The 26,739-nt window shown below is 43.0% G+C and overlaps 1 protein-coding gene across 1 annotated transcript; it reads left to right on the forward strand.

Moving 5' to 3' along the window:
- Positions 1 to 961: 961 nt before the first annotated feature.
- On the forward strand, positions 962 to 16,254 carry LOC311526190 (fetuin-B-like). The gene is made up of 7 exons (XM_084638976.1): positions 962 to 1,278; positions 5,121 to 5,231; positions 6,845 to 6,932; positions 10,694 to 10,860; positions 12,116 to 12,229; positions 14,848 to 14,937; positions 15,623 to 16,254. Exons 1-7 carry the CDS (start codon positions 1,057 to 1,059, stop codon positions 16,196 to 16,198), a joined length of 1,368 nt encoding a protein of 455 aa, XP_084495102.1. The 5' UTR covers positions 962 to 1,056; the 3' UTR covers positions 16,199 to 16,254.
- The last annotated feature ends 10,485 nt before the right edge of the window (positions 16,255 to 26,739 follow it).

Raw genomic sequence — 26,739 nt, forward strand, 5'->3', positions numbered from 1 at the left:
GACCTTATTTGGGTAACCTTTGTCCACCCATCTTCCTATCTTCTCCCACCTATGGTAGTAGCTCTCATTGTGCGTCATGTCTACCACTAGTATTTCAGTTTGTTGGGGCAGGGACTGTGTCCGTCTATATGTTTGGGAAGCACTTGGCACTTCAGGCTCACCGCAATGAATTATCATCATAACTCCCCACTGAAGTCAGTGGAGAGTTCTGCTTAAAAACAAGCAACATGGTATGGCCCATAGGTCTTTTTAGGCCAGTGGCTCTCAAACATTTTTACTGGTGACCCCTTTCACATAGCAAACCTCTGAGTGCGACCCTCCTTATAAATTAAAAACACTTTTTTATATATTTAACACCATTATAAATGCTGAAGGCAAAGCGGGATTTGGGCTGGAGATTGACAGCTCGTGAACCCCCATGTAATAACCTCGTGGCCCCCTGAGGAGTCCCGACCCACAGTTTGAGAACCCCTGTTTTAGGCCATATCCCTATTATTATATTAACTCTTACTGTGAGGCAGGTCTGCATTCTCCATTGCAAACACACATGGCTCTGTACGTTTTATGAAGGCTTGTTATTTTATTTTTTCTATATATATTTAATTTATAAAATAAAAAGTGTAAATTCAGTTACCCAAACTTTGGTCCTGATCCTGATTCTGTTAAAGTCAACTGGAGTTTGGTCCTTCGTTTTATAACAGATCTTGCTCTCAGAGTACAGCATACAGACCGATTTTAATCAGCGAGGTTAAATGTGTGTGGACTGCCCAGTGAAATCCACCTTGGACATATGAAACCAAGAGCAAAATTTGGCCTTGGTCTATAAGCAGCTGCACTGAATGTACAACCTTCTAATCATTTACTTGGTGTTTGCAATTGCCATGTATGCAGGTTTAAAGGTGATGGTCAGTGTGTTGTTTGAGGAGACAACAAAGTATATAAAGAGTCCTGATTCCACTTCAAAAGTTTATTCTTGCAGGCTGGCCCTGGCCTCTCTCTTGTGGCTTCCCAGAGGTTATAGCATTTCCAATCTGCCTAACTGGTTTACTGAGCAGAATGACCCTGCTCGTTTTGCTTCTCTTTGGCATTCAGTTGCTATGCTCCTGGGCTGTCTCTCCTCCAGGCACGGAACCACCATCTCTGTTACGTTCCCCTGCGTGTAATGACTCTGCAATAGAGGAAGCTGCAGATCTGGCTCTGCGCCAGATCAATGCCAACCAAAGAGAAGGCTACGTGCTTGGTCTCTATCGAATTTTCAGCATCCAAGAACATCCCCAGGTAACGAACCCTCTCATTCTGGTAGCGTTTGTCCTGGGGAGGGGGGTGTACTTTGTACATACTGTCCAGTTGCCCTAGCAATGGGGGTTTGAACCAAGGAATGCTCAGAAAGACATTTCAGAAAGGCTGGGAATTCATTCTGATGTGTAGAAAACGTGAAAAGCTAAATTTTCCTAGGACTCTCAGGGCAGTGGCAACTTCACCCACAAATGAATGGAAATAATTTCACAATAGCAATTTAAAGCAAGTAGGACAATTGGAAGCAGGAGGATCTGATTCTCTCTGGCCATGCACCTGGTACCATCATTGGCATCTGTCCAGTGGGAGTGAAACACCATCATTGTCATTTAATAACATTGTGTACCCACTTGGTTCAGATATACTTGCTTATACAAGGTGCAAAGCAATAGCGTATTGGGCCCAGGGAATTTTTTCACATACAATTGGGCACCTCATTGAAGACTGACTTGCCAAGAGAGCTTTGAAACCAGGTCAGAGTTAAAAATAAATTTAGATCTAAGGGGAAAGTATATCTCTGTGTGTGACTATTTTATTTATTATTGTTTGAATTGCAATAACGTGAAGGAGGCACAGCCAGGATCAGTGTGCCAGGCCCCAATATGTAAGGCACTGTATAACCATGGGAGTAACACCCCCTTCCTCTACTGCACATTGATATAATCGTATCTGTGCACTCACTTGCATTGTTTAATGGCTATAGCGCTGTAACTGAACAGAAATTCCATTGCCAGATATTTAAAGATCTCCCACATCTACTAGGACTTGTCACTATTTCCTACCCACCAAGACTCCAGCAACTCACACAGGAAAATGCCATGGTTAAATTTATCTGCCAGAGATCAGGAATTGGGTCAATAAAGTTGTACACATGTTCCACTGCTCTTTGAGCCACGTTCTCTACCCTTTGCATTGCTCAGGTGGCTCAAAGTGACCAGAAAGCAACCAGATCAGGTCAGTTGAGAGTTTCCCACATGGAGTCAGTCTCAGCTGGCATAGAATCAGCACAGCTATTACCCTGAACTGACTCCATCACAATGGATATATCAGAGGTATGTTGTAGGTATGGCCAGAGCACAGTGTGCTCTGGCAATCCCCAGCTAGAGAATGGTCCACTGGGACCTACTGCCAGATGACATGAATGAGAGCAGCCCCTAGGCTACTCTATTTTATGATAGGGCTGCTGCAGATGTGCCATCAGGCACTTGCTCCCTGATGGGTCCATCCACCTCCTCCTGTGCAAGGCATGTCTCAGCACAGGGGAGAATCTGGGCCTCTTTTTTAATATTGGCTCTCATCACTTCCATTGCCTCTTCACTCTTTACCTTTAAGGAGTAGCTTGTGTCCTGGTTTGTTTGGTTATTTTTACTGATTATTACTCTTTTATTTCTAAAAAATGTGCAAAACCACAGCATATAACAGCAAATAGATCAACTAAACCCAGCAGCTGAGCCAAAAGCACAAACAGGACTAATGAGACTGTATCACATTTGTGCCTCTGTGAAAATGGAACATACAGAGTGCATTCAAATAGGTCATGTTATTCAAAAATGTTAATAGATCCCACTGACACCTTTGTTCCTCAGAAAGGGTTGAGAAACTTACTCTTTGCCTGTGATTTAAATCAGTGGAAAAGCCATACCCTCTCTTTCCCCCTCATGTTTGTGATCACCACCTGTGATGAAAACATTTTCACTTTGCCTTCAGATTCAAATCTGCCCCTACCTGATCTGTGGCTTGATCCTACTTTAAGACTTTTGCCATTGACTCAAATGGGAGTAGGACAGGGCCCTTCATTCCCAAGAAATGATGATCAATGTACTTCAGTAACAGGTTTTTAACTAGATCTTAAGTAATCATTAGATACTGGAACATATTTACCTTCTTCTTTTACTGTTTTTAACAGGTCCCCCACCCCCGCAAAGAGTTGCTGACCTGTGGTTGCCAACTCCCTTCTGGCTCCAAGACTTGCCAGCATGCATGGGACTGGTCATGTTAGTGTCAGCAGAATCAAAGCAAGGGATATGCCTGTGTAGAAAACAGAAATCATGCTTTATCCAATACTAAACAGATCTCAAAAGGTTCCCTCTTAATAACCTTATTTATGAGATAAAAAATAAGGGTAATGAAATGCTCTGTGATCTGCTCGCCACTGAATAAATCCTGAACTAGCCTTTCCCCACTGGAGGCTGATGCATCTGAAAGTCAGTACATAAAACTGACATGGACTGTACAGTATACTCATAGCCCTTCTGCCTGCTAGAACTGGCCCAGGCGGGTAAAACAAGGATTTTGGTTCAGTTTGATTGTATTTAAGCACTTAAATATTCTTGAATTCACCCAACCTTCAAAACCAGTCTGTGTGATTCAGCAGAATAGACATATCTGACATCGAACATGTGTTTGATCGCAAATACACCTGTTTGATGCAGAATGTGTGTGCTCCAAATACTTGGGTGACTAATTTGGAAGCTCAGATACCAACTTCAGATTCTCTGTACATCCCTCCATTCCTATCTGCTCACCTGTGATATTCAGAAGAATGTTTTTCTAAGACAAGATATATTCAAAAATAATGAGTCTGGCTCCCAAGTGTGGCACGCAGAGACAAAAAACACTGAAATTTTCAGAACTTGACAAATACTCTTTGACTGGTTCTACTGTTTGTCTAATCCAGTGGTTCTCAACCTGCAGCCCAAACAGCACACAGCTGCGGCCCATGTGACATTCTCAGGGCCATACAGGTAATATATATATTCAGTGGATGCGGCCCACATAACACATAGAGAGCTGGATATGTGGCCCACAATGGTAAATAGGTTGAGAACCACTGATCTAATCTGTAATCTAAATTAGCCACTAGCCATTACATTTTAAAGACATGTGTCACTGCAGTACTTCGGTGCCTTGCACATTAGTAAAAGTCACATCTGATTTCATCTGCAGAAGGACCAGCATTCTCTAACCCACTTGCACTACATCTATTGTCCTGAGGTGGACCATTGAGATGGTTTTCTTCCAGTGGAACATTTCTAGCAGCAAATAAACATGATATTGTATCTGTACAGTGATGGCAAAGCATGGGAGATGCCTGCGATGCCTCTTTCCATAATAATACCTCGCTCTCATACAGCACTTTCCTTCAATAGATCTCAAAAGCACTTTACCAGGGAAGATCAGTATCAATATCACATTTTACAGATGGGGAAACTTGGGCACAGAGGAGGGAAATGACTTGTCCAAGGTCACCCAGCAGGCCAATGGCCAAGCGAGGAATAGAACCTAGGTCTCCTGAGTCCCAGTCCAGTGCTCTATCCCATAGAATGCTTCTGAGTCATATGCCGCATGCATGCTCGGAAACTTCAGCAATATACGTTCTTTATTTACTGACACAACATACCCATAGATAATTCTTTTGTTTTCACTAAAATTAGAACAGACCTAAATTTCAACCAAACCATAAAGTTCTGTTAACTATTTTTAAAACAATTTCCCATTACCATGGTTCATCCTCATTCTTGGGTTCTGGCTGGCACCAGAACAGGAAGGGGGAAAATAACTCAAAGAAAGGCTGTTCTTGCAATAATTCTGACCTCACTGAGGGCTGGAAGCGTTAGAAATATTTCAAGACAGCATGTTCTTACAGGCCAGATCCTCAGCTGGCATATGCTGATTTACACTAGCTGAAGATTTGGCCCACAACATTTCCAGCTTTTTTGCAGGTGCTTGTATGAACTTTATGACATTTGTCCATCACTCATTGTTATTCCCTTTTCTTTGTGATGGGTGAAATTGTGACATAACCCCTTTTACGTTGTGTTTAGAAAATCACTGATTCTGTCTTCTATCTCACCTTGGATGTGGTAGAAACCGAATGCCACGTACTCAGCAGAAGGTTGTGGAAGGATTGTAAGAACAGAGCTATACATGAAACGGTAAGGATTTATTTTATTTATTTATTTTTAGATTTAAGTGTACATGGGAGTGTATGGCTCAGCTATTACTGAACGAAGCAAAGATCCTTGCACAGATGGTTCTTACAAGCAGTTGGCTGGTTAAAAATTTGAAACTTGTTAATAAAAAATATTTTTAAAACATTTCCATGAAAATATTTCACTGTTTTCCAACCAGTTTATAAGAGTTCTCAAATTCAAAATGTCAACATTTTTTTCCCAACCAGATCTAATAAGCAGCTCCTGGTAAATATGCAAGTTAAGCAGTGTTTAGAATCCCTGTACGGGTTTCTCTGAAAATAGCCTGACAAAGGAAGAATGAAAGAGACTCACTTTATTCATCTTAATGCTTATTCTTTGTTCTGACAATCTAACGAACTAGAGGCCTGAAAAAGTAAAGAGAAAGAACAAACAACAAGCTAAGCCTCACGGATGCAGCAAGCAACCTGGGCTCACTGCTAGAGCCAGTCAATACTTTCTTGACAAAATATTTTCATGGGAAAGGAATTTTGCATGAAAGACTGTTTTAGCATCTGATGAAAATATTCAGGTTTTGGTTAAAAACAAACAAACAAAATGTTTGGCTTTTGTCAAGCAATTTTTATTTTTTTTAAACAAAAGCCTGAAATTCAAAAATAAAAATTTCCTGACCATCACAGCAGCTCCTTTGGCGGTTAGAAGGAACTGATGGGCGGTTGGATTCCACATCTTTTATACCTCTGGAGCCCTCCACAAAGCAAGAAACAGTGAAGGTTGAGTGGCCCCAATGGACACTGTCCATCAGAAGATTTCTGAAGCTCCCAGCACAGGTGCCTTGATCCCACAAGGGGAAATACTAAAGAGGCCGCCTGAGCATTAACATTTAAAGTCACTCATGCTAAGCCAGCATAATCAACCCAGGCTCACTGTAGTATGAGGATGATCCTCCAGAGCCATACAGCTGATGTACGGACTTTTATGCCATTCTCCCTCCTTGCTGCCAACATAGCATGGAAAAGGGTCAGACTCATGGCTGGAAGATAGCGGGAGTGGGTAGGACATTTCCACTGGGCTGCGCTCCAGCTGTTTTCAGATGGTTGGGCTCTGTGTATACATCCCTCAAGGTCCCCAATAGAGGGGGCAAAGCCAGGAAAAAGGAAACGTGCCAGTGCACCCCAGCAATCCCCAGTTGCCAGAAGAACTGCGGGGGAGGCTGGGCAGCTAACTGGCAATGCGCAAATGTAGCACCAGCCCTATGATCAGGGAGCCAAAACCATCTCCTTTGTGCTCCCCCTTCTCAGCCGTACTTAGTGGCCAACTGAGAATCTGAACCTACTAGTCAGATTCTAAACTGGCATAAATGGGCATAGCTCCACGGAAGTCAACAGAATGAAGTTGATTTATACCACCTGAGGATCTGGCTTTTTATTTCTGAAAGGTCTTTTCAGGAGATAAACTTGCTTAATTCTCAGCTGAACACTAATTCAGAATCTTTCTTTGTAAAGAATGATATAAATGTATGAAGAAGAATGCACTGTTTAGAGGCTCTATGGCTACTGACAGGTTCCAAAACTAAATTCCGCCTACATTCACAGCACATATTTATATTCCTTTAGAGTTTTGGGCAGTGCAAAGCAATCCTCTACATTTACAAGCCAAGGAGAATTGTTCACCTGCATAGCTATGAGTGCACTTTACAGCCAGGTATGTTATTCTTAATATGTTTCTTACAATAAAAGATTGGGGGAGCATGGAAGGATTGCATGGAAACTTTTTAAAGACACCATAATAGAGACTCAACTTAAATGTACACTCCAAATTAAAAAACATAGTAAGAGAAAGAGCCATCGTGGCTAAACAACAAATTAAGAGAAGCAGTGAGAGGCAAAAAGGCATTCTTTAAAAAGTGGAAGTTAAATCCTAGTGAGGAAAATAGAAAGGAGCATAAACTCTGGCAAATGAAGTGTAAAAATACAATTAGGAAGGCCAAAAAAGAATTTGAAGTACAGCTAGCCAAAGACTCAAAAAGTAATACCAATTTTTTTTTAAAGTACATCAGAAGCAGGAAGCCTGCTTAACAATCAGTGAGGCCACTGGACGATTGAGATGCTAAAGGAACACTCAAGGACAATAAGGCCATTGCGGAGAAACTAAATGAATTCATCGGTCTTCACGGAAGAGGATGTGAGGGAGATTCCCAAACCTGAGCCATTTTTTTAGGTGACAAATCTGAGGAACTGTCCCAGACTGAGATGACATTAGAGGAGGTTTTGGAACAAATTGATAAACTAAACAATAATAAGTCACCAGGACCAGATGGTATTCACCCAAGAGTTCTGAAGGAACTCAAATGTGAAATTGCAGGACTACTAACTGTAGCCTGTAACCTATCTTTTAAATCAGTTTCTGTACCAAATGACTGGAGGATAGCTAATGTGATGCCAATTTTTAAAAAGGGTTCCAGAGGTGACCCCGGCTATTACAGGCCGGTGAACTTGACTTCAGTACCGGGCAAACTGGTTGAAACTATAGTAAAGAACAAAATTGCCAGACACATGGATAAACATAATTTGTTGGGGAAGAGTCAACATGTTTTTGGTAGCGGGAAATCATGCCTCACCAATCTATTAGAATTCTTTGAGGGGGTCAACAAGCATGTGGACAAGGGGGATGCAGTGGGTATAGTCTATTTAGATTTTCAGAAAGCCTTTGACAAGGTCCCTCACCAAAGGCTCTTAAGCAAAGTAAGCAGTCATGGGATAAGAGAACGTTCTTTCATGGATTGGTGATTGGTTAAAAGATAGGAAACAAAGGATAGGAATAAATGGTCAGTTTTCAGAAAGGAGAGCGGTAAATAGTGGTGTCCCCAAGGGGTCTGTGCTGGGATGAATCCTATTTAACATATTCATAAATGATCCGGAAAAACGCATAAACAGTAAGGTGACAAAATTCACAGATGATACAAACTACTTAAGATATTTAAGTCCCATGCAGACTGTGAAGAGTTACAAAGGGATCTCTCAAAACTGGGTGACTGGGCAACAAAATGGCAGATGAAATTCAATGTTGATAAATGCAAAGTAATGCACATTGGAAAACATAATCCCAACTATACATATAAAATGATGGGGTCTAAATTAGCTGTTACCACTCAAGAAAGAGATATTGGAATCATTGTGGATAGTTCTCTAAAACATCCCCTCAGTGTGCAGCGGCAGTCAAAAAAGCCAACAGAATGTTGGGAATCATTAAGAAAGGGATAGATAATAAAACAGAAAATATCATATTGCCTCTATATAAATCCATGGTATGCCCACATCTTGAATACTGCATGCAGATGTGGTCGCCCCATCTCAAAAAAGATATATTGGAATTGGAAAAGGTTCAGAAAAGGGCAACAAAAATTATTAGGGGTATGGAACGGCTGCCGTATGAGGAGAGATTAATAAAACTGGGATTTTTCATCTTGGAAAAGAGATGACTAAGGGGAGATATGATAGAGGTCTATAAAATTATGACTGGTGTGGAGAAAGTAAACAAGGAAGTGTTATTTACTCCTTCTCATAACACAAGAACTAGGGGCCACCAAATGAAATTAATAGGCAGTTCTTATGTTCTTAATGCTTAAAGATAGAGCCCAGCAAATCCACGGATATCCAGGGACCATTCTTGTGGATCACGGATCAGATGCAGATACAAATTTTGTATCTGTGCAGGGCTCTACTTAAAGTGTGGCTCTACTCTGAGAAGTGACTGTAAAAATGGCATCATGGTGTTTCATATTATTTTTCTCTCAATGGCATCTGCCCTACCTCACTTTCTCAGGGCAGAAGGATACAAGCTGTTGATCTTGAGGACTTTTAGGACCAATATGGGTACACATCATAACTAGAAAGGTCCTGACTTTGAACTGAAAAGAGGATGAAAGACTTTTTACATGTGTGTTTGGCATGGCACTTTGAATATAATGCAATTCATTTGCATCTACACAGCTCCTTTCATCCAAGGACCTCCAAATGCTTTACGAAAGCAGCTAAATATCATAATCCCAATTTTACCATTAGGGAAAGAGACTAAACAGAGAGACAAAGCAATTTATATAAGATCCTATGGTGACAGAGTGGGGAGTAGAACCCTTTTCTCCTCACTCTCAGTTTCCTGCTTTAACCACTAGATGCGTTGCTGCTCATATTTCAATATGAGATTATTGAATATTTCTGCAAAGCACCTAGCGTGCTGCAAAAATATGAAATGCATTATTATTATTTCCAGCATGTATCCTCTGGTAATCAATATGGCCTGGGACAGCAATGGACATGGGATAGCAAACCCTCCCAAAATTATTAATGTTATTTCTCTTCATTCCTTTTGGAGCATCTGCCCTAATAGACTTTTCACACTAGAGATGAGTCCAAACCAAACCACAGATATAAACACTCCTGATCTTTGCCAGTGTCTGTATCTAGATCTGACCTTCACGGCTGACTCCTAGGTCTATAATGGGCTGAACCAAACACCCAGATTGGAACATTATGGTTTGGGCTCATCTATTGACACCTCTCAATAAGTTCCAAAATCTGGGTTTGATTTTCCCCCATTGATGCAGGGGGTGCAAACTGCCAGCAGGGATAGGGTGACCAGATATTCCGATTTTATAGCGACAGTCCCGATATTTGGGGCTTTTTCTTATATAGGCTCCTATTACCCCCCACCCGCATCCCGATTTTTCACACTTGCTGTCTGGTCACCCTAAGCAGGGACCACAGCCCTCTGTGAGGAGGGGATGGTGTGTACATGTGGGGCGCATGGGAGGCATCCCCGAGGGAAATGCAAGGGCTGTTGCACCACTATCTTCTCTGCGGTTTCCAAGAGGAGAAATAAACTTTAAAGTGCATCTGGTGCTCTAAGGGACCCTTGCTGATGGACACTTCCCACTAGATCCATGATCCACCCCCACAAATAGTGGTTCTCAACCCACTGGCTGCTTGCGGCCTAATCAGCACAGAGCTGCAGACCATGTGACATCCTCAGGCCCATACTGGCAGTATATATATTGTGTGGATGCAGCCCACATAACACATAGAGAGCTGCAAATGTGACCCACGATGGTAAATAGGTTGAGAATTGCTGCTCCACAGTGAGCCAAGCCCTCTATTGTTTATTTGGTAGTGTTTGGGGAGGGGGCGAGCTGATGAGGTGGATTTATGGGGGTGGATTAGTGGGCGGGGGGGGGGTCCCATGACAGTTCAATTGCTACATCAATGGCGATAACCTTTGTATCAAATATTGTTGTTTGAAGTTGTGTGAAATGCCAAGGGCATGTGTGGGGCTGGGGCTTGAAACCCTAAAGAAATAAATAAGAATGAAATATGCACACCAACCTACTTACCTACCTATATCTGTCAATGGGACTGTAGTGTTTTGACACCTGTCTTATCAGCGTGTATTTGTTATTTTCTACAAAGTTCCATCAAGCTCATTTTTACGGATTTGCCCTGACTGTCCAGTCCCTGACTGTCCAACGGAGCCCAAGTACCTGGAAACTGCTGCTGTGAGCCTGGCCAAATTCAACAAGGAAAGTGAGCAAGCTCATCATTTCTCTGTCCTTAACGTTACCAAAGCTTCAATGCAGGTAAGGCTGCGATTCACACAGGCCGCTTTGGGCCCTGGAAAGCATTGATACAACTGCTGCACTTTTTACAAATTACTCTATAAGGTGCAAAGATGGGCTTGGGCATCAACAGTTGGTTCAGGATAGGATTCTGAACCCTTCAAAGTTTGAGGCTGTGTAGATCTGTGGCTTTGATTCATCTTATTATAGAGATAAGAGACAGCTGCAAAATTCAGATCTAGATTTGAGCTCCATAGTTCATTGTCCCTGCTGGCAATTTGCACCCCCTGGGCTTTTGATTCAGGCCTACCTCTAACAAAAGGCACAGATGATAAAGTATTTAGTGTAGCATAGAGGTCCGTTTCTGTGCACACCTGCAACTCACCAAATTAGCTTAAACATATCATTGCACAGTAAGGAGGTGCTAATTATCAGTGTCCTGGATAATTCCATGTGTTCCTCACAATTATATCTTGACTCCCTAAAATTCGTTTCAAATGGATAGTCTTCACTCTCTGTCTATAACAGTTGTGTAGTGTTACTCATAGACTTTAAGGTCAGAAGGGACCATCATGATCATCTTAGTCTGACCTTGTGCATATTGCAGGACACACTGTGTGCTGTTTACATTTTTCCATTTTCCAACCCAGAAGTGGCTGCATTTCAGGACAGAGTCAAGTGATACCTATAGATAGAAAAAAGAAAAGGAGGACTTGGGGCACCTTAGAGACTAACCAATTTATTTGAGCATGAGCTTTCGTGAGCTGTAGCTTTAGCTGTAGCTTTCATGAGCTTTTGTGAGTTCTAAGGTGCCCCAAGTCCTCCTTTTCTTTTTGCGAATACAGACTAACACGGCTGCTACTCTGACACCTACAGATAGAAAGTTGGTTGAGCCACAATGAGGATCTTTGGATGAAAGTCTCTGTGTAAATATCAATTATTAATAGTATTTAAAAGAAAAAAGCATTTTAATCTAGTTCCATCTTTGACTGATGCATGAGCTAGAGTGATACTTCACGGGGAATTCTGTATAAAAGGTAAGGATCAGGCTATCGGGCAGCATTCGGAGAATATGGAAAATATATTCTCCTGCAATACAGCTAACAAACTCAGAAGTCTAACCCTACTCCCTCTGTTGTTCATGGGAGTTTCGCATTCAATGCAAAAGGTGCAGGATTGGGATTATGAATTTCTTTTCCTCTTCCTGGCAAATTTGCAAATGCTAAAAATAACGGTCAATGCTCTCTCTCTCTCTTTTCATACAAAACTTTGACAGTGGGTCGTTGGTCCTTCACACTTTGTAGAGTTTACAATCCAGGAGACATCCTGCTCCAAAAATGAATCCATTGCTGATGTCTCCAAGTGCAAGCCCCTACCATCTGAACTGGCTGTAAGTAATTCTGCTTGCAAAAATACGTAACTTTGTGGATATTATAATTTTTGCATTAAGTATTTTGCCTATCTTTTTCTGTTTTTCTTCTTTATGAACATGATCCAAAGCCCACTGAAGTCAATGGGAGTCTTTTCATTGACTTCACTGGACTTTGGATCAAGCCCTATATATGATTATTATTTATTATTTATACTAATGTAGTACCTCAGAGCTCCAGTCATGGATTAGGATCCCATTGTGCCAGGGGCTTGACAAACACAGAACTGAAAACAGTTTCTGCCTCAAATTGTTTACAATCTAAGACGAGTATCCCAGACAAAGTTCTGGATAACTGTTCAGAAGTGCATGAACGTAAATGGCACAGACAAATACAGTACAGAATGAGCAGAGGAGCTAGTGTTACCTGAAATTGGGCCAGCTGGTAAGCTTAGGGAGGACTAATGACCCACCAGAGTCTGGCAGAAAGCAGCACATTTATTATACTGATAGCTAAGCTCAAAAGAAGAGGGGTGGGGGGTCACACTCACACTCGCATACTTATGCTCCCAGGACAGGCACGGCACTGGAGATGTCAGGATTCTTCAAGGTAAGTGTCCTACAGCGCCGTGATGAACGGTGTGATGAAGGTAAGTCTTTCTGAGGCAATGGGGTGAAAAACCACTGGCCAGGCGGTCTAGGTGAAGGGCCTTCACGGGAGGTACAAGCTTGTGAGTGCACTCCTGAGCACGTGGCCCCTTCCCCTTTTCAGGACCTGTTCCTCATGGCCTGTGTCTCGAGATGACTTGGCCACGTCTGGTTGGTCACACTCCACCTCAGACAATGTCCATGCATTGGGTGTGTAATCGCTGCCTAATTAGAGTTCCAGACACCTTGTCTACCTGGGAGCTCTTCTGATCTTCTGGCTGTTCAACCACCCCATTCATCCCACAAGCATTCCAGGAGGGAGGGGGAGGGGGAAAGCCACTTCACAGGTATTCAAAGAGGGAGAGAAGACAAAAGGGGAGTGGGGGAAAAGTGTAACAGACCTTTTGAGCAGACAGGTTATACATAGCATAGTCATACAGACCATACAGATCACTGCTGCTCCTACAACAGCTAGTACTTTGCAAAAGTTATTAGTTCTCAAGGGCTTCTTCTGTACAAGCAGCCACAAATAATGAATTTTTAAGAATACACACACAATATATGTACATTGTGCTCAAGAAGTCAAATATAGAAAACCTTCAGAAATTAGAGGAAGGAACCTGAAGACATCTGAAAGGTTAAATTAGCACATTAGCCAGTCGATTCTGTTCTCTTAACCTCAGCCTGCACTGAGATTAGAACTGTGCTACCTACCAGCATGTATAAATCTACGGCTTATCTACATGATACTGGAATTCAAACTACAGGGGATGTGCATTGTAGAGAGCTCTAATGCGTTGCAATCTCATTGCCCCATGTAGACCCTGCTGGCATGAACTAAAAGGCAGCTAGTTTGCACTGATGTAGTCCCATACCAAACAGGACTACATTCTCACACACTAGGTACCTTTTAGTTCACACCCAGCGGCGTTCACGTGAGGAAGTTAGAGAACAGCACGTTAGAACTCTCTACAGTTCAGACCCCTGTAGTCGGGACTGTGGCACCATGTAGACGCGCCCCACTGTTGTTACTATCAGTATTCTACCAAGGTTTCCTTGATCAGTGTGAAGAGAGATTTTTTTCTCTGAGAACCGTAATCTAATACTCTTTTATAGGCCTGGCCGCTAATGGCATTTTCTGAAAATGTCCCCTATCACCAAAGCAGTTCCACACTGGTAATAACAACAGAGTTAGTGTAGATGGTGCACAGGCAGCTCCAGCATTTTTACCATCATGTCCTCTAATCCTTCTCAGAGATTAAAAAATTCATCTGGGAAATCTGTCCTCCTAGGTAACTTTGCCAGCACAAAAACCAAAAGTTTGCACTAGCTATACATCTATGCAAATGTATTTATGGAGCTAAATTTGTTTGGACTTTCATAATAAGACTGGGACTTTTCAGCTTGAAAAAAAGATGGCTCAGGGGAGATATGATTGAGGTCTATAAAATCATGACTGGTGTAGAGAAAGTGTAGATAAGGAAGCGTTGTTTACTTCTTCTCAAACACAAGAACTAGGGGTCACCAAATGAAATTAATAGGCAGCAGGTTTAAAACAAACAAAAGGAAGTATTTCTTCACACAACACACAGTCAACCTGTGGAACTCCTTGCCGAAGGATGTTGTAAAGGCCAAGACCATAACAGGGTTCAAAAGAGTACTAGATAAATTCATGGAGGATAGGTCCATCAATGGCTATTAGCCAGAATGGGCAGGAATGGTGTCCCTAGCCTCTGTCGGCCAGAAGCTGGAAATGAGCGACAGGGGATGGATCACTTGATGATTACCTGTTCTGTTCATTCCCTCTGGGGCACCTGGCACTGGCCACTGTCAGAAAGCAGAATACTGGGCTAGATGGACCTTTGGTCTGACCCAGTAGGGCCATTCTTATGTTTCTTATAATCTCCTATTTTACAATGTTAAAATCTAAATATTAGTGATACATTGTGGTTTGATGCTCACTTCTCCTAATTAGCCATTTCTTTTTCCAGCATACTGGTTTGTGCAAAGGCTCTGTAATAAACAGTCAAATTGATCATCATCAGTTTGTCAGCATATCCTGCGAAATCTACAATCCACAGGTATTTTTCCATCTAACTAAAAGTTTGCAAAAAGGTCCTTTATAAAATAAAATTGGAATGAATAAAGTGTGATCATTTTGTGTTAGGATTATTCACAAAGTAATGGACTGCATGCATAAGGGAAATGCATCAGCCAAATCAGAAAGAAACTTGTGATAAGAGGATCTTTGCCAGATGGTGAAAAAAGGCAATACAATACAATACAGGGTCCTGAGAAGGTTTATACAGTCCATGTGCCCATGACTTCACTGCGATTGTTATTTGAGCTAGCTAGATCAAAGTTAGCTCAGATATGTTTACCTGTGCTGCACTCACACTTCAGATTGCATGGTAGGCAGACCCATAGTCATTAAATCAAGCTGTATCCCAAACAATTTACAAGGCATTTGAAAATAATACAGTTACAGAACTAAAGCAACAATCATAATAATAACACAGGGAGAGTGAAATTAATAAATAGCTGAATTACCCCACTTCCAAGCAAGGGTAATCTCCCCCGGGTACTGCAGTTGCTTTGCTTGTCTACCATAGGAGTTTGCACCAGTGCATCTACATCAATGGCTGGCAATACTGCTGGAATTTGGACTGATCCTGAGTACAGACTAGGTCTGAGCCTTTCTTTATATCAGAGAAATGTTTTTAAGTAGCTTTAATATATGCATGTGTTTGCTGTTTGCCAATTTAGGCTCCTGCCCTTGGAGAACGGGAGCAGCACCCTGGCGGTAGATCTCAAAAACCTGATCAAGATGACGATGAAAGGCATGAACATCCTCACCACCGTGGAAGGAAGGAGAACCACCACCCCCACAAGCACCCCGACAACCATGAGCATAAGCAAGAGCCCAGACGTGAGCATCAGCATCCTTCCCCTTCTGAAGCCAGCCACTTCTCCCCACATCTGGAAAAAACAGTGGGTTGGGTTAAAGTTCTCCCTGCTAAAGAGGAGACTGTGTCTCTCCACACCTTACCAGAAAATCAGAGTGAACATATAGATGGAAAGCCTGTTCCCCCGGAGAAGGCAAAGCCAGTGCCAGCCCTTCCAGACACACATGGTGTCACTGATGTGACAGGCAGGTCAGAAGGAAAGCCAGGCTTGACCAAGCCTGCTACTGGCCCAGACATTCTCCCTTTCCCTGAACATCCTTTGCAATCAGATGCGTGCCCAGGAGAGCCCAAGTTTGTTAGTCCCATCATCCTCCCTTTGCTTCCCAGAAACCCCGTCAAAATAGAAGTTTCACCACGACAAACTGTGACTGAATAAAGTTCATGTTTCCCATTGGCATGTAAGAACTTTCAATTAATAAAATGTTCTTTATAGTTATGGTCTCTGGTGTTGTGTTGGCTTAAAGTGATCTTAGGGACTGGTTATGATAAGGAATTTTATTAGGCATTTTCCAGCAAGAGAATTTGGGGTCAAACTCTGGCTTTTCCCAACAGGGGAGAGCGTTAATGAAGGGCAGCTGCAGAGCAGTGACCAAGGCATGGGAGCCTGAAGAAGGCAGAATGCTGGACAGACACAGTCCAAATGCCTCAGGGGAGAGCATACTAAGTAGCAACGTCTATTGCCACCTTGAAAAGGTGCAGGTTGAGGTCCCCTAACATCTGTTGAGGTCCCCTAACATCTGTTAGTGGATGCTAGCAGGAGTCCAAGTTGGACGGCACCCCTGGCTAGTCTCAACATTACTGCTCACAGACCTTTGAGAATGTGAAACCTGGGCATGCTAGCTATTCAGCATTCCAGAAGCACAAGTGGTAGAACACTGGCTGAGTATGGCAACAGTCTGTAAATAGGGAAGAAGATCCTGTTATCTGGTGCTAAAAACTAGGGTTCTTTTGATGATTTCCAGCTTAACTCCTTAATAATAACACAGGGAGACCACATTGAGAGATTCAAAGCAATCTAAGAGATTTAGACACACATTTTCTATTATTTTCAATGGAAGAGATGTGCCTAAATCCCGTAGACTGCTTTGAAACTCATAACCCCAATTCTCCATTGCCTGGCATCTTGTGCCATCACTTACACTTGGGCAAAAGGGTGTAAAATGTTATCTTCACACAGATGTCAAGACACAAGGTTCAAGTTGGTGGAGGGTCAGGCCCTAGTTGTTCAAAACCTTTGTGCTTTACTAACTTTGTCATGCAGAAAAAACGGTCTGTTAATCAATTTCACCAAAGTCAGACACAGCCAAGACACAGACAATGGACAAATATAAATGAAAGAGAAGACAGGAGAAAGAAAAGGAAAAATAAAAGACATAGAACTCTTGTTGTGGCCAGGTAGAAGGGCGATGGTTCTGACTGTTAATAGATAAGACTAAAGCCACAGTTTCTTTCTCTAGTTATAAGCAGACGAAAAAGCAAAAATAGCAGTATTTTACCTTTTCCCCAATTTTGCAGGCTGCTGAGTCACCAGCACTCCTCAAACCTAAGGGTATGTCTACACTACGAAATTAGGTCGAATTTATAGAAGTCGGTTTTGTAGAAAGCGTTTTTATACAGTTGATTGTGTGTATCCCCACACAAATGCTCTAAGTGCATGTAGTCGGCGGAGTGTGTCCACAGTACCGAGGCAACCATCGACTTCTGGAGCATTGCACTATGGGTAGCTATCCCACAGTTCCCGCTGTCTCCACCGCCCATTTGAATTCTGGGTAGAAATCCCAGTGCCTGATGGGGCTAAAACATTGTTGCGGGTGGTTCTGGGTACATATCGTCAGGCCCCCCTTCCCTCCCTACCTCCGTGAAAGCAAGGGCAGACAATCATTTTATGCCTTTTTTCTTGAGCTACCTGTGCAGACGCCATACCACGGCAAGCATGGAGCCTGCTCAGCAAACCGTCACCGTATGTCTCCTGGGCGCTGGCAGACGCGGTACTGCATTGCTACACAGCAACAGTTTATTGCCTTTTGGCAGCAGACAGTGCAGTATGACTGGTAGCCGTCGTCGACATAGTCCAGGGTGCTCTTTTAACTGACCTCGATGAGGTCAGGGGCACCTGGGCAAACATGGGAGTGACTCAGCCAGGTCATTTCCCTTTTAAGTTTTGTCTCATGGCAATTCAGTCCTACTGGCAGTGCACTGTCTTTTAATCTACAGCCAGCAGAAGACAATGGCCAGCAGTCGTAGTGCACCGTCTTCTGCCGGGAACCCAGGAGATGACGATGGCTAGTGGTCGTACTGCACAGTCTGCTGCCAGCAAGATGTATAAAGATAGATGAAGTGGATCAAAACAATAAATAGACCAGATTTGTTTTGTATTCATTTTCTCCTCCCTCCCTCCGTGAAATCAATGGCCTGCTAAACCCAGTTTGAGTTCTCTCCTTGAGGTTTTGATTTCTATCATTGAGGGGGCCATTCTGTTTCTCGTAAAGCCACCCCCTGTGTTGATTTTAATTACCTGTAAGCCAACCCTGTAAGCCCTGTTGTCAGTCGCCCCTCCCTCCGTCAGAGCAATGGCAGACAATCGTTCTGCACCTTTTTTCTGTGCAGTCGCCATACCACAGCAAGCATGGAGCCCACTCAGATCACTTTGGCAATTAGGAGCACATTAAACACTACACGCATTATCCAGCAGTTTATGCAGCGCCAGAACCTGGCAAAGCAAAACCGGGCGAGTAGGCGACGTCAGCGCGGTGACAAGAGTGATGAGGACATGGACACAGACTTCTCTCAAAGCACGGGCCCTGGCAATGTAGGCATCATGGTGCTAATGGGGCAGGTTCATGCGGTGGAACGCCGATTCTGGGCTTGAGAAACAAGCACAGACTGGTGGGACCGCATAGAGTTGCAGGTCTGGGACAATTCCCAGTGGCTGCGAAACTTTCGCATGCGTAAGGGCACTTTCGTGGAACTTTGTGACTTGCTTTCCCCTGCCCTAAGGCGCAAGAATACCAAGATGAGAGCAGCCCTCACAGTTGAGAAGTGAGTGGCAATAGCCCTGTGGAAACTTGCAATGCCAGACAGCTACCGGTCAGTCGGGAATCAATTTGGAGTGGGCAAATCTACTGTGGGGGCTGCTGTGATGCAAGTAGCCAACGCAATCAAAGATCTGCTGATATCAAGGGTAGTGACCCTGGGAAATGTGCAGGTCATAGTGGATGGCTTTGCTGCAATGGGATTCCCTAACTGTGGTGGGGCCATAGACGGAACCCATATCTCTATCTTGGCACCGGAGCACCAAGCTGTCGAGTACATAAACCGCAAGGGGTACTTTTCAATAGTGCTGCAAGCACTGGTGGATCACAAGGGATGTTTCACCAACATCAACGTGGGATGGCCGGGAAAGGTGCATGATGCTCGCATCTTCAGGAACTCTGGTCTGTTTCAAAAGCTACAGGAAGGGACTTTATTCCCAGACCAGAAAATAACTGTTGGGGATGTTGAAATGCCTATATGTATCCTTGGGGACCCAGCCTACCCCTTAATGCCATGGCTCATGAAGCCGTACACAGGCAGCCTGGACAGTAGTCAGGAGCTGTTCAACTACAGGCTGAGCAAGTGCAGAATGGTGGTAGAATGTGCATTTGGACGTTTAAAGGCGCGCTGGCGCAGTTTACTGACTCAGTTAGACCTCAGCGAAACCAATATTCCCACTATTATTACTGCTTGCTGTGCACTCCACAATATCTGTGAGAGTATGGGGGGAGACGATTATGGCCGTGTGGGAGGTTGAGGCAAATCGCCTGGCTGCTGGTTACGCACAGCCAGACACCAGGGCAGTTAGAAGAGCACAGGAGGGCGCGGTGCACATCAGTGAAGCTTTGAAAACCAGTTTCATGACTGGCCAGGCTACGGTGTGAAAGTTCTGTTTGTTTCTCCTTGATGAAACCCCCCGTCCCTTGGTTCACTCTACTTCCCTGTAAGCTAACCACCCGCCCCTCCTCCCTTCGATCACTGCTTGCAGAGGCATTAAAGTCATTGTTGCTTCACATTCATGCATTCTTTATTCATTCATCACACAAATAGGGGGATAACTACCAAGGTAGCCCAGGAGGGGTGGTGGAGGAGGGAAGGACAAGGCCACACAGCAGTTTAAAAGTTTAAAACTTTAAAACGTATTGAATGCCAGCCTTCTGTTTCTTGGGCAATCCTCTGGGGTGGAGTGGCTGGGTGGCCAGAGGCCCCCCCACTGCGTTCTTGGGCGTCTGGGTGAGGAGGCTATGGAACTTGGGGAGGAGGGCGGTTGGTTACACAAGGGCTGTAGCGGCGGTCTGTGCTCCTGCTGCCTTTCCTGCAGCTCAACCATACGCTGGAGCATATTAGTTTGATCCTCCAGCAGCCTCAGCATTGAATCCTGCCTCCTCTCATCACGCTGCCGTCACCTTTCAGCTTCAGCCCTCTCTTCAGCCCGCCACCTCTCCTCCTGGTCATTTTGTGCTTTCCTGCACTCTGACATTGTCTGCCTCCACGCATTCGTCTGTGCTCTGTCAGTGTGGGAGGACACCATGAGCTCAGAGAACATTTCATCGCAAGTGCGTTTTTTTCACCTTCTAATCTTCGCTAGCCTCTGGGAAGGAGAAGATCCTATGATCCTTGAAAAACATGCAGCTGGTGGAGAAAAAAAAAGGGACAGTGGTATTTAAAAAGACACATTTTCTAGAACAGTGGCTACACTCTTTCACGGTAAACCTTGCTGTTAACATTACATACATAGCACATGTGCTTTCGATCTAAGGTCGCATTTTGCCTCCCCCTAACCCCATGGCTAGCCCCTCATCCCTCCCCCCTTCCTGTGGCTAACAGCGAGGAACATTTCTGTTCAGCTACAGACAAACAGCCCAGCATGAATAGGCATCTCTGAATGTCCCCTTAAGAAAAGCACCCTATTTCAACCAGGTGACCATGAATGATATCACTCTCCTGAGGATAACACAGAGAGATAAAAAACAGATGTTATTTGAACGCCAGCAAACATACACTGCAATGCTTTGTTCTATAATGATTCCCGAGTACGTGCTACTGGCCTGGAGTGGTAAAGTGTCCTACCATGGTGGATGGAATAAGGCTGCCCTCCCCAGAAACCTTTTGCAAAGGCTTTGGGAGTACATCCAGGAGAGCTGCAAATGCCAGGGCAAATTAATCATTAAACACACTTGCTTTTAAACCATATATAGTATTTTAAAAGGTACACTCACCAGAGGTCCCTTCTCTGCCTGGCAGGTCTGGGAGGCAGCCTTGGGTGGGTTCGGGGGGTACTGGCTCCAGGTCCAGGGTGAGGAACAGTTCCTGGCTGTCAGGAAAACCGGTTTCTCCACTTGCTTGCTGTGAGCTATCTACAACCTCATCATCATCATCTTCCTCATCCCCAAAACCTGCTTCCGTGTTGCCTCCATCTCCATTGAAGGAGTCAAACTGCACGGCTGGGGTAGTGGTGGCTGAACCCCCTAAAATGGCATGCAGCTCATCATAGAAGCAGCATGTTTGGACTCTGACCCGGAGCGGCCATTCGCCTCTCTGGTTTTCTGGTTGGCTTGCCTCAGCTCCTTAAATTTCACACGGTACTGCTTCGGGTCCCTGTTATGGCCTCTGTCCTTCATGCCCTGGGAGATTTTGACAAATGTTTTGGCATTTCGAAAACTGGAACGGAGTTCTGATAGCACGGATTCCTTTCCCCATACAGCAATCAGATCCCATACCTCCCGTTCGGTCCATGCTGGAGCTCTTTTGCGATTCTGGGACTCCATCATGGCCACCTCTGCTGATGAGCTCTGCATGGTCACCTCTGCTGATCAACTCTGCATGGTCACCTGCAGCTTGCCATGCTGGCCAAACAGGAAATTGAAATTCAAAAGTTCACAGGCCTTTTCCTGTCTACCTGGCCAGTGCATCTGAGTTGAGAGTGCTGTCCAGAGCGGTCACAATGGAGCACTCTGGGATAGCTCCTGGAGGCCAATACCGTCTAATTGTGTCCACAGTACCCCAAATTCGACCCGGCAAGACCGATTTCAGCGCTAATCCCCGTATCGGGGGTGGAGTAAGGAAATCGATTTTAAGAGCCCTTTAAGTCAAAAAAAAGGATTTCGTCATGTGGACGGGTGCAGGGTTAAATCGATTTAATGCTGCTAAATTCGACCTCAACTCCTAGTGTAGACCAAGGCTAAGTTGTTTTGCTATTTCCCTTTTCCCTGAATCATCAGGCATTGGCAGCATTTTTTTCTCATTGGTTTTCAAGTTGATCAACATGATTTATCCAATTTACAAGTTGATCAGTTTGTTCTATTAAAGTGTGTAAAGGTCACTCTCCTGAGTAGGGACTGCAAGATTAGGCTCTGACGATGTGAGGATTCAGTGCATGTCCTCAAACAGAACTCTGTGAGCTCCTGGGAAGAGCTCGCCAGCTTTGCTGAACCAAAGGACGATGGCAGTGGAACAGCAGCCTGTGATGGGGACAGTAGTTTGCAAAAAGGTTTTTCTTCCCTCCTCCCTATTCTTCCTTATATCATTTCACTTTTGCTATTTTTAGGATGTAGCCTATTTCAGGAAACATTTCATCAGTTGAATGCCTAAGGCCTGATTCAGATCTGAACAGAAACAAGGACTCTCAATTGAGTCCAGTCACTTCTGTCTTTAAACACTAGACAGGAGGATAAATGGTGTCAAGGCCTCTTGAGGCAGCAGTAACACGATCAGCTAAGAACACCTTTCCCCATCCCCTCCCATTTTCACTGGGATTTAGCCTGGTTAGCAAATGAGGTTCAGGTTAGGATGACTCTGTTAGTCTAGAAGGTGCCATAGGATTCTTTGCTGCTTTTACAGATCCAGACTAACACAGCTACCCTTCTGATACTTGTCTCTCAATCAGAGCATGCTAAGTACAGTTCTGCTGCTCATTACTCATACAATACAAATAACATCTCATTACCCCTGCATTCAATATAAAGTGAATCGTAACCCAAAAACCAGCCAAAATTGATCCCTTTGGCAAAGCAGCTCTGTCTGCTGAACACCATTAGAGTAGGTGTGTCTACACAAATACCGAGAAAAGTTTTCAGGATCACAGTTCATCGCGAGATGTCAGGGGAAAGCTCATTCAGACCCTGCTTAGAGCTGTAAAAACATCAGAAGTGTAAACACCAGGGATGGTGAAGAGCTATTTAAGCTAAAGGACAATGTTGGCATAAGAAATAAAAGGCTGTAAATGAGCCATGAATAAATTAAGGCTGGAAATTAGAAGGTTTCCAACCTTCAGAGGAGTGAAATTCTGGAACAGTTGTCCAATAGGACTTCTGGGGCAAACAACCTAACTAGTTTTAAGATGCAGCTTGATATGTTTATGAACAGGATAATATGATGGAGTTACCTGCAATAGAAGACTAAACTTGATAACCCAGGAAGGCCCTTCCAGTCCTTTGCCTTATGTGGTAAGGTGTTTTGACTGTATATGCTCTTTTGGATAAACAGACAGGAAACACTCACGTTCCTCTCATTACAACATCAGCCACAGCCCACAGAAGAATGTGTTCCTGCAGCAGCTCAAATAGGATGGGGTTACTGACTGGATTGAACTCTACCTTGCATACCTGTCTCTGGAGGGTGGGGTTTTGCAGAAATGCAGAAGGGTGACAGGGAGGGCTATTTATTTATGTTCTTGGTTAGCCTGCAGCTTTGTTCCAGTAATCCCTTTACTAAATGTCATGTTGACAGTTGATATATCCATCTTTCTTTAACCTATTTGAGAAAGCTGAAAAACCATAGAAATCAGAGCTGGAAAAGGCGTGTTAAAAAACCTGGCCCATCCTATTGTATCGTATGTTACAAGTGTTTTAATCAGTCTAATTTTAAAATGGCCAAAGCAACGGAGCATTCCACTACATTTCACATTGAGTCTGATTTTGTTTAGATGTTTTTAATTGTAAGTTTCTTCATGAGAGATGGCCCCAAACCAAAACCCCAGAATCAAACATGGTGGAAGTTTGGATCCAAGATTCTAAACTCTGCAACTCCACAAATACGAAGCTACATCAGGGCTGTCTGTGGTGAGGCCCTATGCCCTGAAGCTGTCTCCAGGGCCTGTGTCTCCTTGTTGTCTCAATAGCAATGTGGCTCCAACAGTCTGAGCACCATGAGCCCTCCTGTCACCACTCGCCATATAATCCCCCTTGAAGGGATCCAAAGCACCAAGTATGAGCAAGCCAAAGTAAATGATTCCATGAGTATTAATTTTGGGGTAAAAATCCTGTGGGTTTGAGGGGAATAACACACAGAGAGCTACCACCCATGTACAAATGCCTGCCTGCAGAATGGTCATGTGGAGTGCACAAGAAGCCATGAATAATGCCACTGAGGCAGCTGTCTCTTTTTCATGTCTCCTAAGAGAAGATCCATCAAACTTTCATCCAAATTACTAACTGATATAACATTTTTTTTCTCCCTATAGTGGTTGAAGCTTTCTGGTCATTTGGATCATTGCATTGTGTTCCTTCGCCAGGTAAATCATTCTAAAGATTTAAAATGTCTCTGTCACATGTATTAATACAAGTACTTGTAAAATACAGTAAAGTATAGTAAAGCACTTTTTAGATTAAAAAAACTCCTATCATTTTGCACAGTGTGGCCAATGTTTTAAAAAGTGAACTCTGTATCTGGGTGCCTGGTTTTCCACAGATTCATAGTATTAAAGCCAGATGGGACCATGAAGATAATCTAGTCTGACCTCATGCATAACACAAGCCAGAGAATTTCATCTATCAATTCCTGCATCAAGACCATAACTTCTGGTTGAGCAAGATCATATATTTTAAAAAGACATCCAATCTCGATTTAAAGTCTTTATGAGATGGAGAATCCACCACATTCCTTGGCAAGATATTCCAATGGTTAATTACTAAGGCTGTCAATTAATCACAATTAATTCATGCAATTAACTCAAACCAATTCATCACAATTAAAAAAATTAATCGCGATTAATCGCACTGTTAAACAATAGAATACCAACTGAAATTTAAATATTTTTGGTTGTTTTTCCACATTTTCAAATATATTGATTTCAATTACAACACAGAATATGAAGTGTACAGTGATCACTTTATATTATTTTTATTACAAATATTTGCACTGTAAAAATGATAAACAAAAGAAATAGTATTTTTCAATTCATCTCATACAAGTAATGTAGCGCAATCTCTTTGTCCTGAAAGTGCAACCTACAAATGTAGATTTTTTTTTGTCACATAACTACACTCAAAAATAAAACAATGTAAAACTTTAGAGCCTACGAGTCCACTCAGTCCTACTTCTTGTTTAGCCAATGGTTGTGAGAAACAAGTTTGTTTACATTTATGGGAGATAATGCTGCCCTCTTCTTAATTACAATGTCACCTGAAAGTGAGAACAGGCATTTGCATGACACTGTTGTAGCTGGCATCACAAAATATTTACGGGCCAGATGCGCTAAAGATTCATATGCCTCTTCGTGCTTCAGCGATCATTCCAGAGTACATGCTTCCATGCTGATGATGCTTGTTAAAAAAAACAATGCACTAATTAAATTTGTGACTGAACTCCTTGTGGGAGAATTGTATGTCTCCTGCTCTGTTTTACCCACATTCTGCCATATATTTCATGTTATAGCAGTCTCAGATGATGACCCAGCACATGTTGTTCGTTTTAAGAACACTTTCACTGCAACTTTGACAAAATGCAAAGAAGGTTCGACTCTGAAATTTCTAGACAGCTACAACACTCAATCCAAGATTTAAGAATCTGAAGTGCCTTCCAAAATCTGAGGGGGATGAGGTGTGGAGCATGCTTTCAGGAGTCTCAAAAGAGCAACACTCTGATGCGGAAACTACAGAACCCAAACCACCAAAAAAGAAAAGCAACCTTTGCTGGTGGCATTTGACTCAGATGATGAAAATGCACATGCGTCGGTGCGCACTGCTTTGGATTGTTATCAAGCAGAACCTGCCATCAGCATGGAAGCATGTCCTCTGGAATGGTGGTTGAAGCATGAAGGGACATATGAATCTTTAGTGCATCTGGCAAGTAAATATCTTACGTAGCTACAACAGTGCCATGCAAACGCCTGTTCTCACTTTCAGGTGACATTGTAAACAAGAAGCGGGCAGCATTATCTTCTGCAAATGTAAACAAACTTGTTTGTCTGAGCGATTGGCTGAACAAGAAGTAGGACTGATTGAACTTGTAGGCTCTAAAGTTTTATATTGTTTTATTTTTGAATGCATGGGTTTTTTTACATAATTCTACATTTGTAAGTTCAACTTTCACAATAAAGAGATTGCACTACAGTACTTGTATTAGGTGAATTGAAAAATACTATTTCTTTTGTTTTTTACAGTGCAAATATTTGTAATAAAAATATAAAGTGAGCACTGTACACTTTGTATTCTGTGTTGTAACTGAAATCAATATATTTGAAAATGTAGAAAACATCCAAAAATATTTAAATAAATGGTATTTTATTATTAACACTACGATTAAACTTCACATTCACCTTTTGTTGCTTCAGTGATAACTTGATGAAGAAAACTGTCACCCATCACATCCAGAAATAAGTGGGTCCTGCCACTATTATTAGCATTTATTCTCCAGACTATAGCTGGGAAGCTAAAGTCTCCCATTCTTACACAATTCTCAAAAGCATTTATTTCTCTAATAATATTAAAGAGATCACTATCCATATCCAAGTCTGACCCTGGGGGGGTCTATGGCAGACCCCTAATACTATTCCAGCGGAACCACTTTTTACAATCCTTTCCCAAAGTGATTTTGACCCAGACAGATTCTGTTTTGTCCATACTATCACTTCGTATTTCTTTGAAGTTTACCACTTACATGATG

The sequence above is a fragment of the Lepidochelys olivacea genome, assembly GCF_965140295.1.
Source record: "Lepidochelys olivacea isolate rLepOli2 genome assembly, chromosome: 9".
In the NCBI taxonomy this organism is placed as follows: Eukaryota; Metazoa; Chordata; order Testudines; family Cheloniidae; genus Lepidochelys; species Lepidochelys olivacea.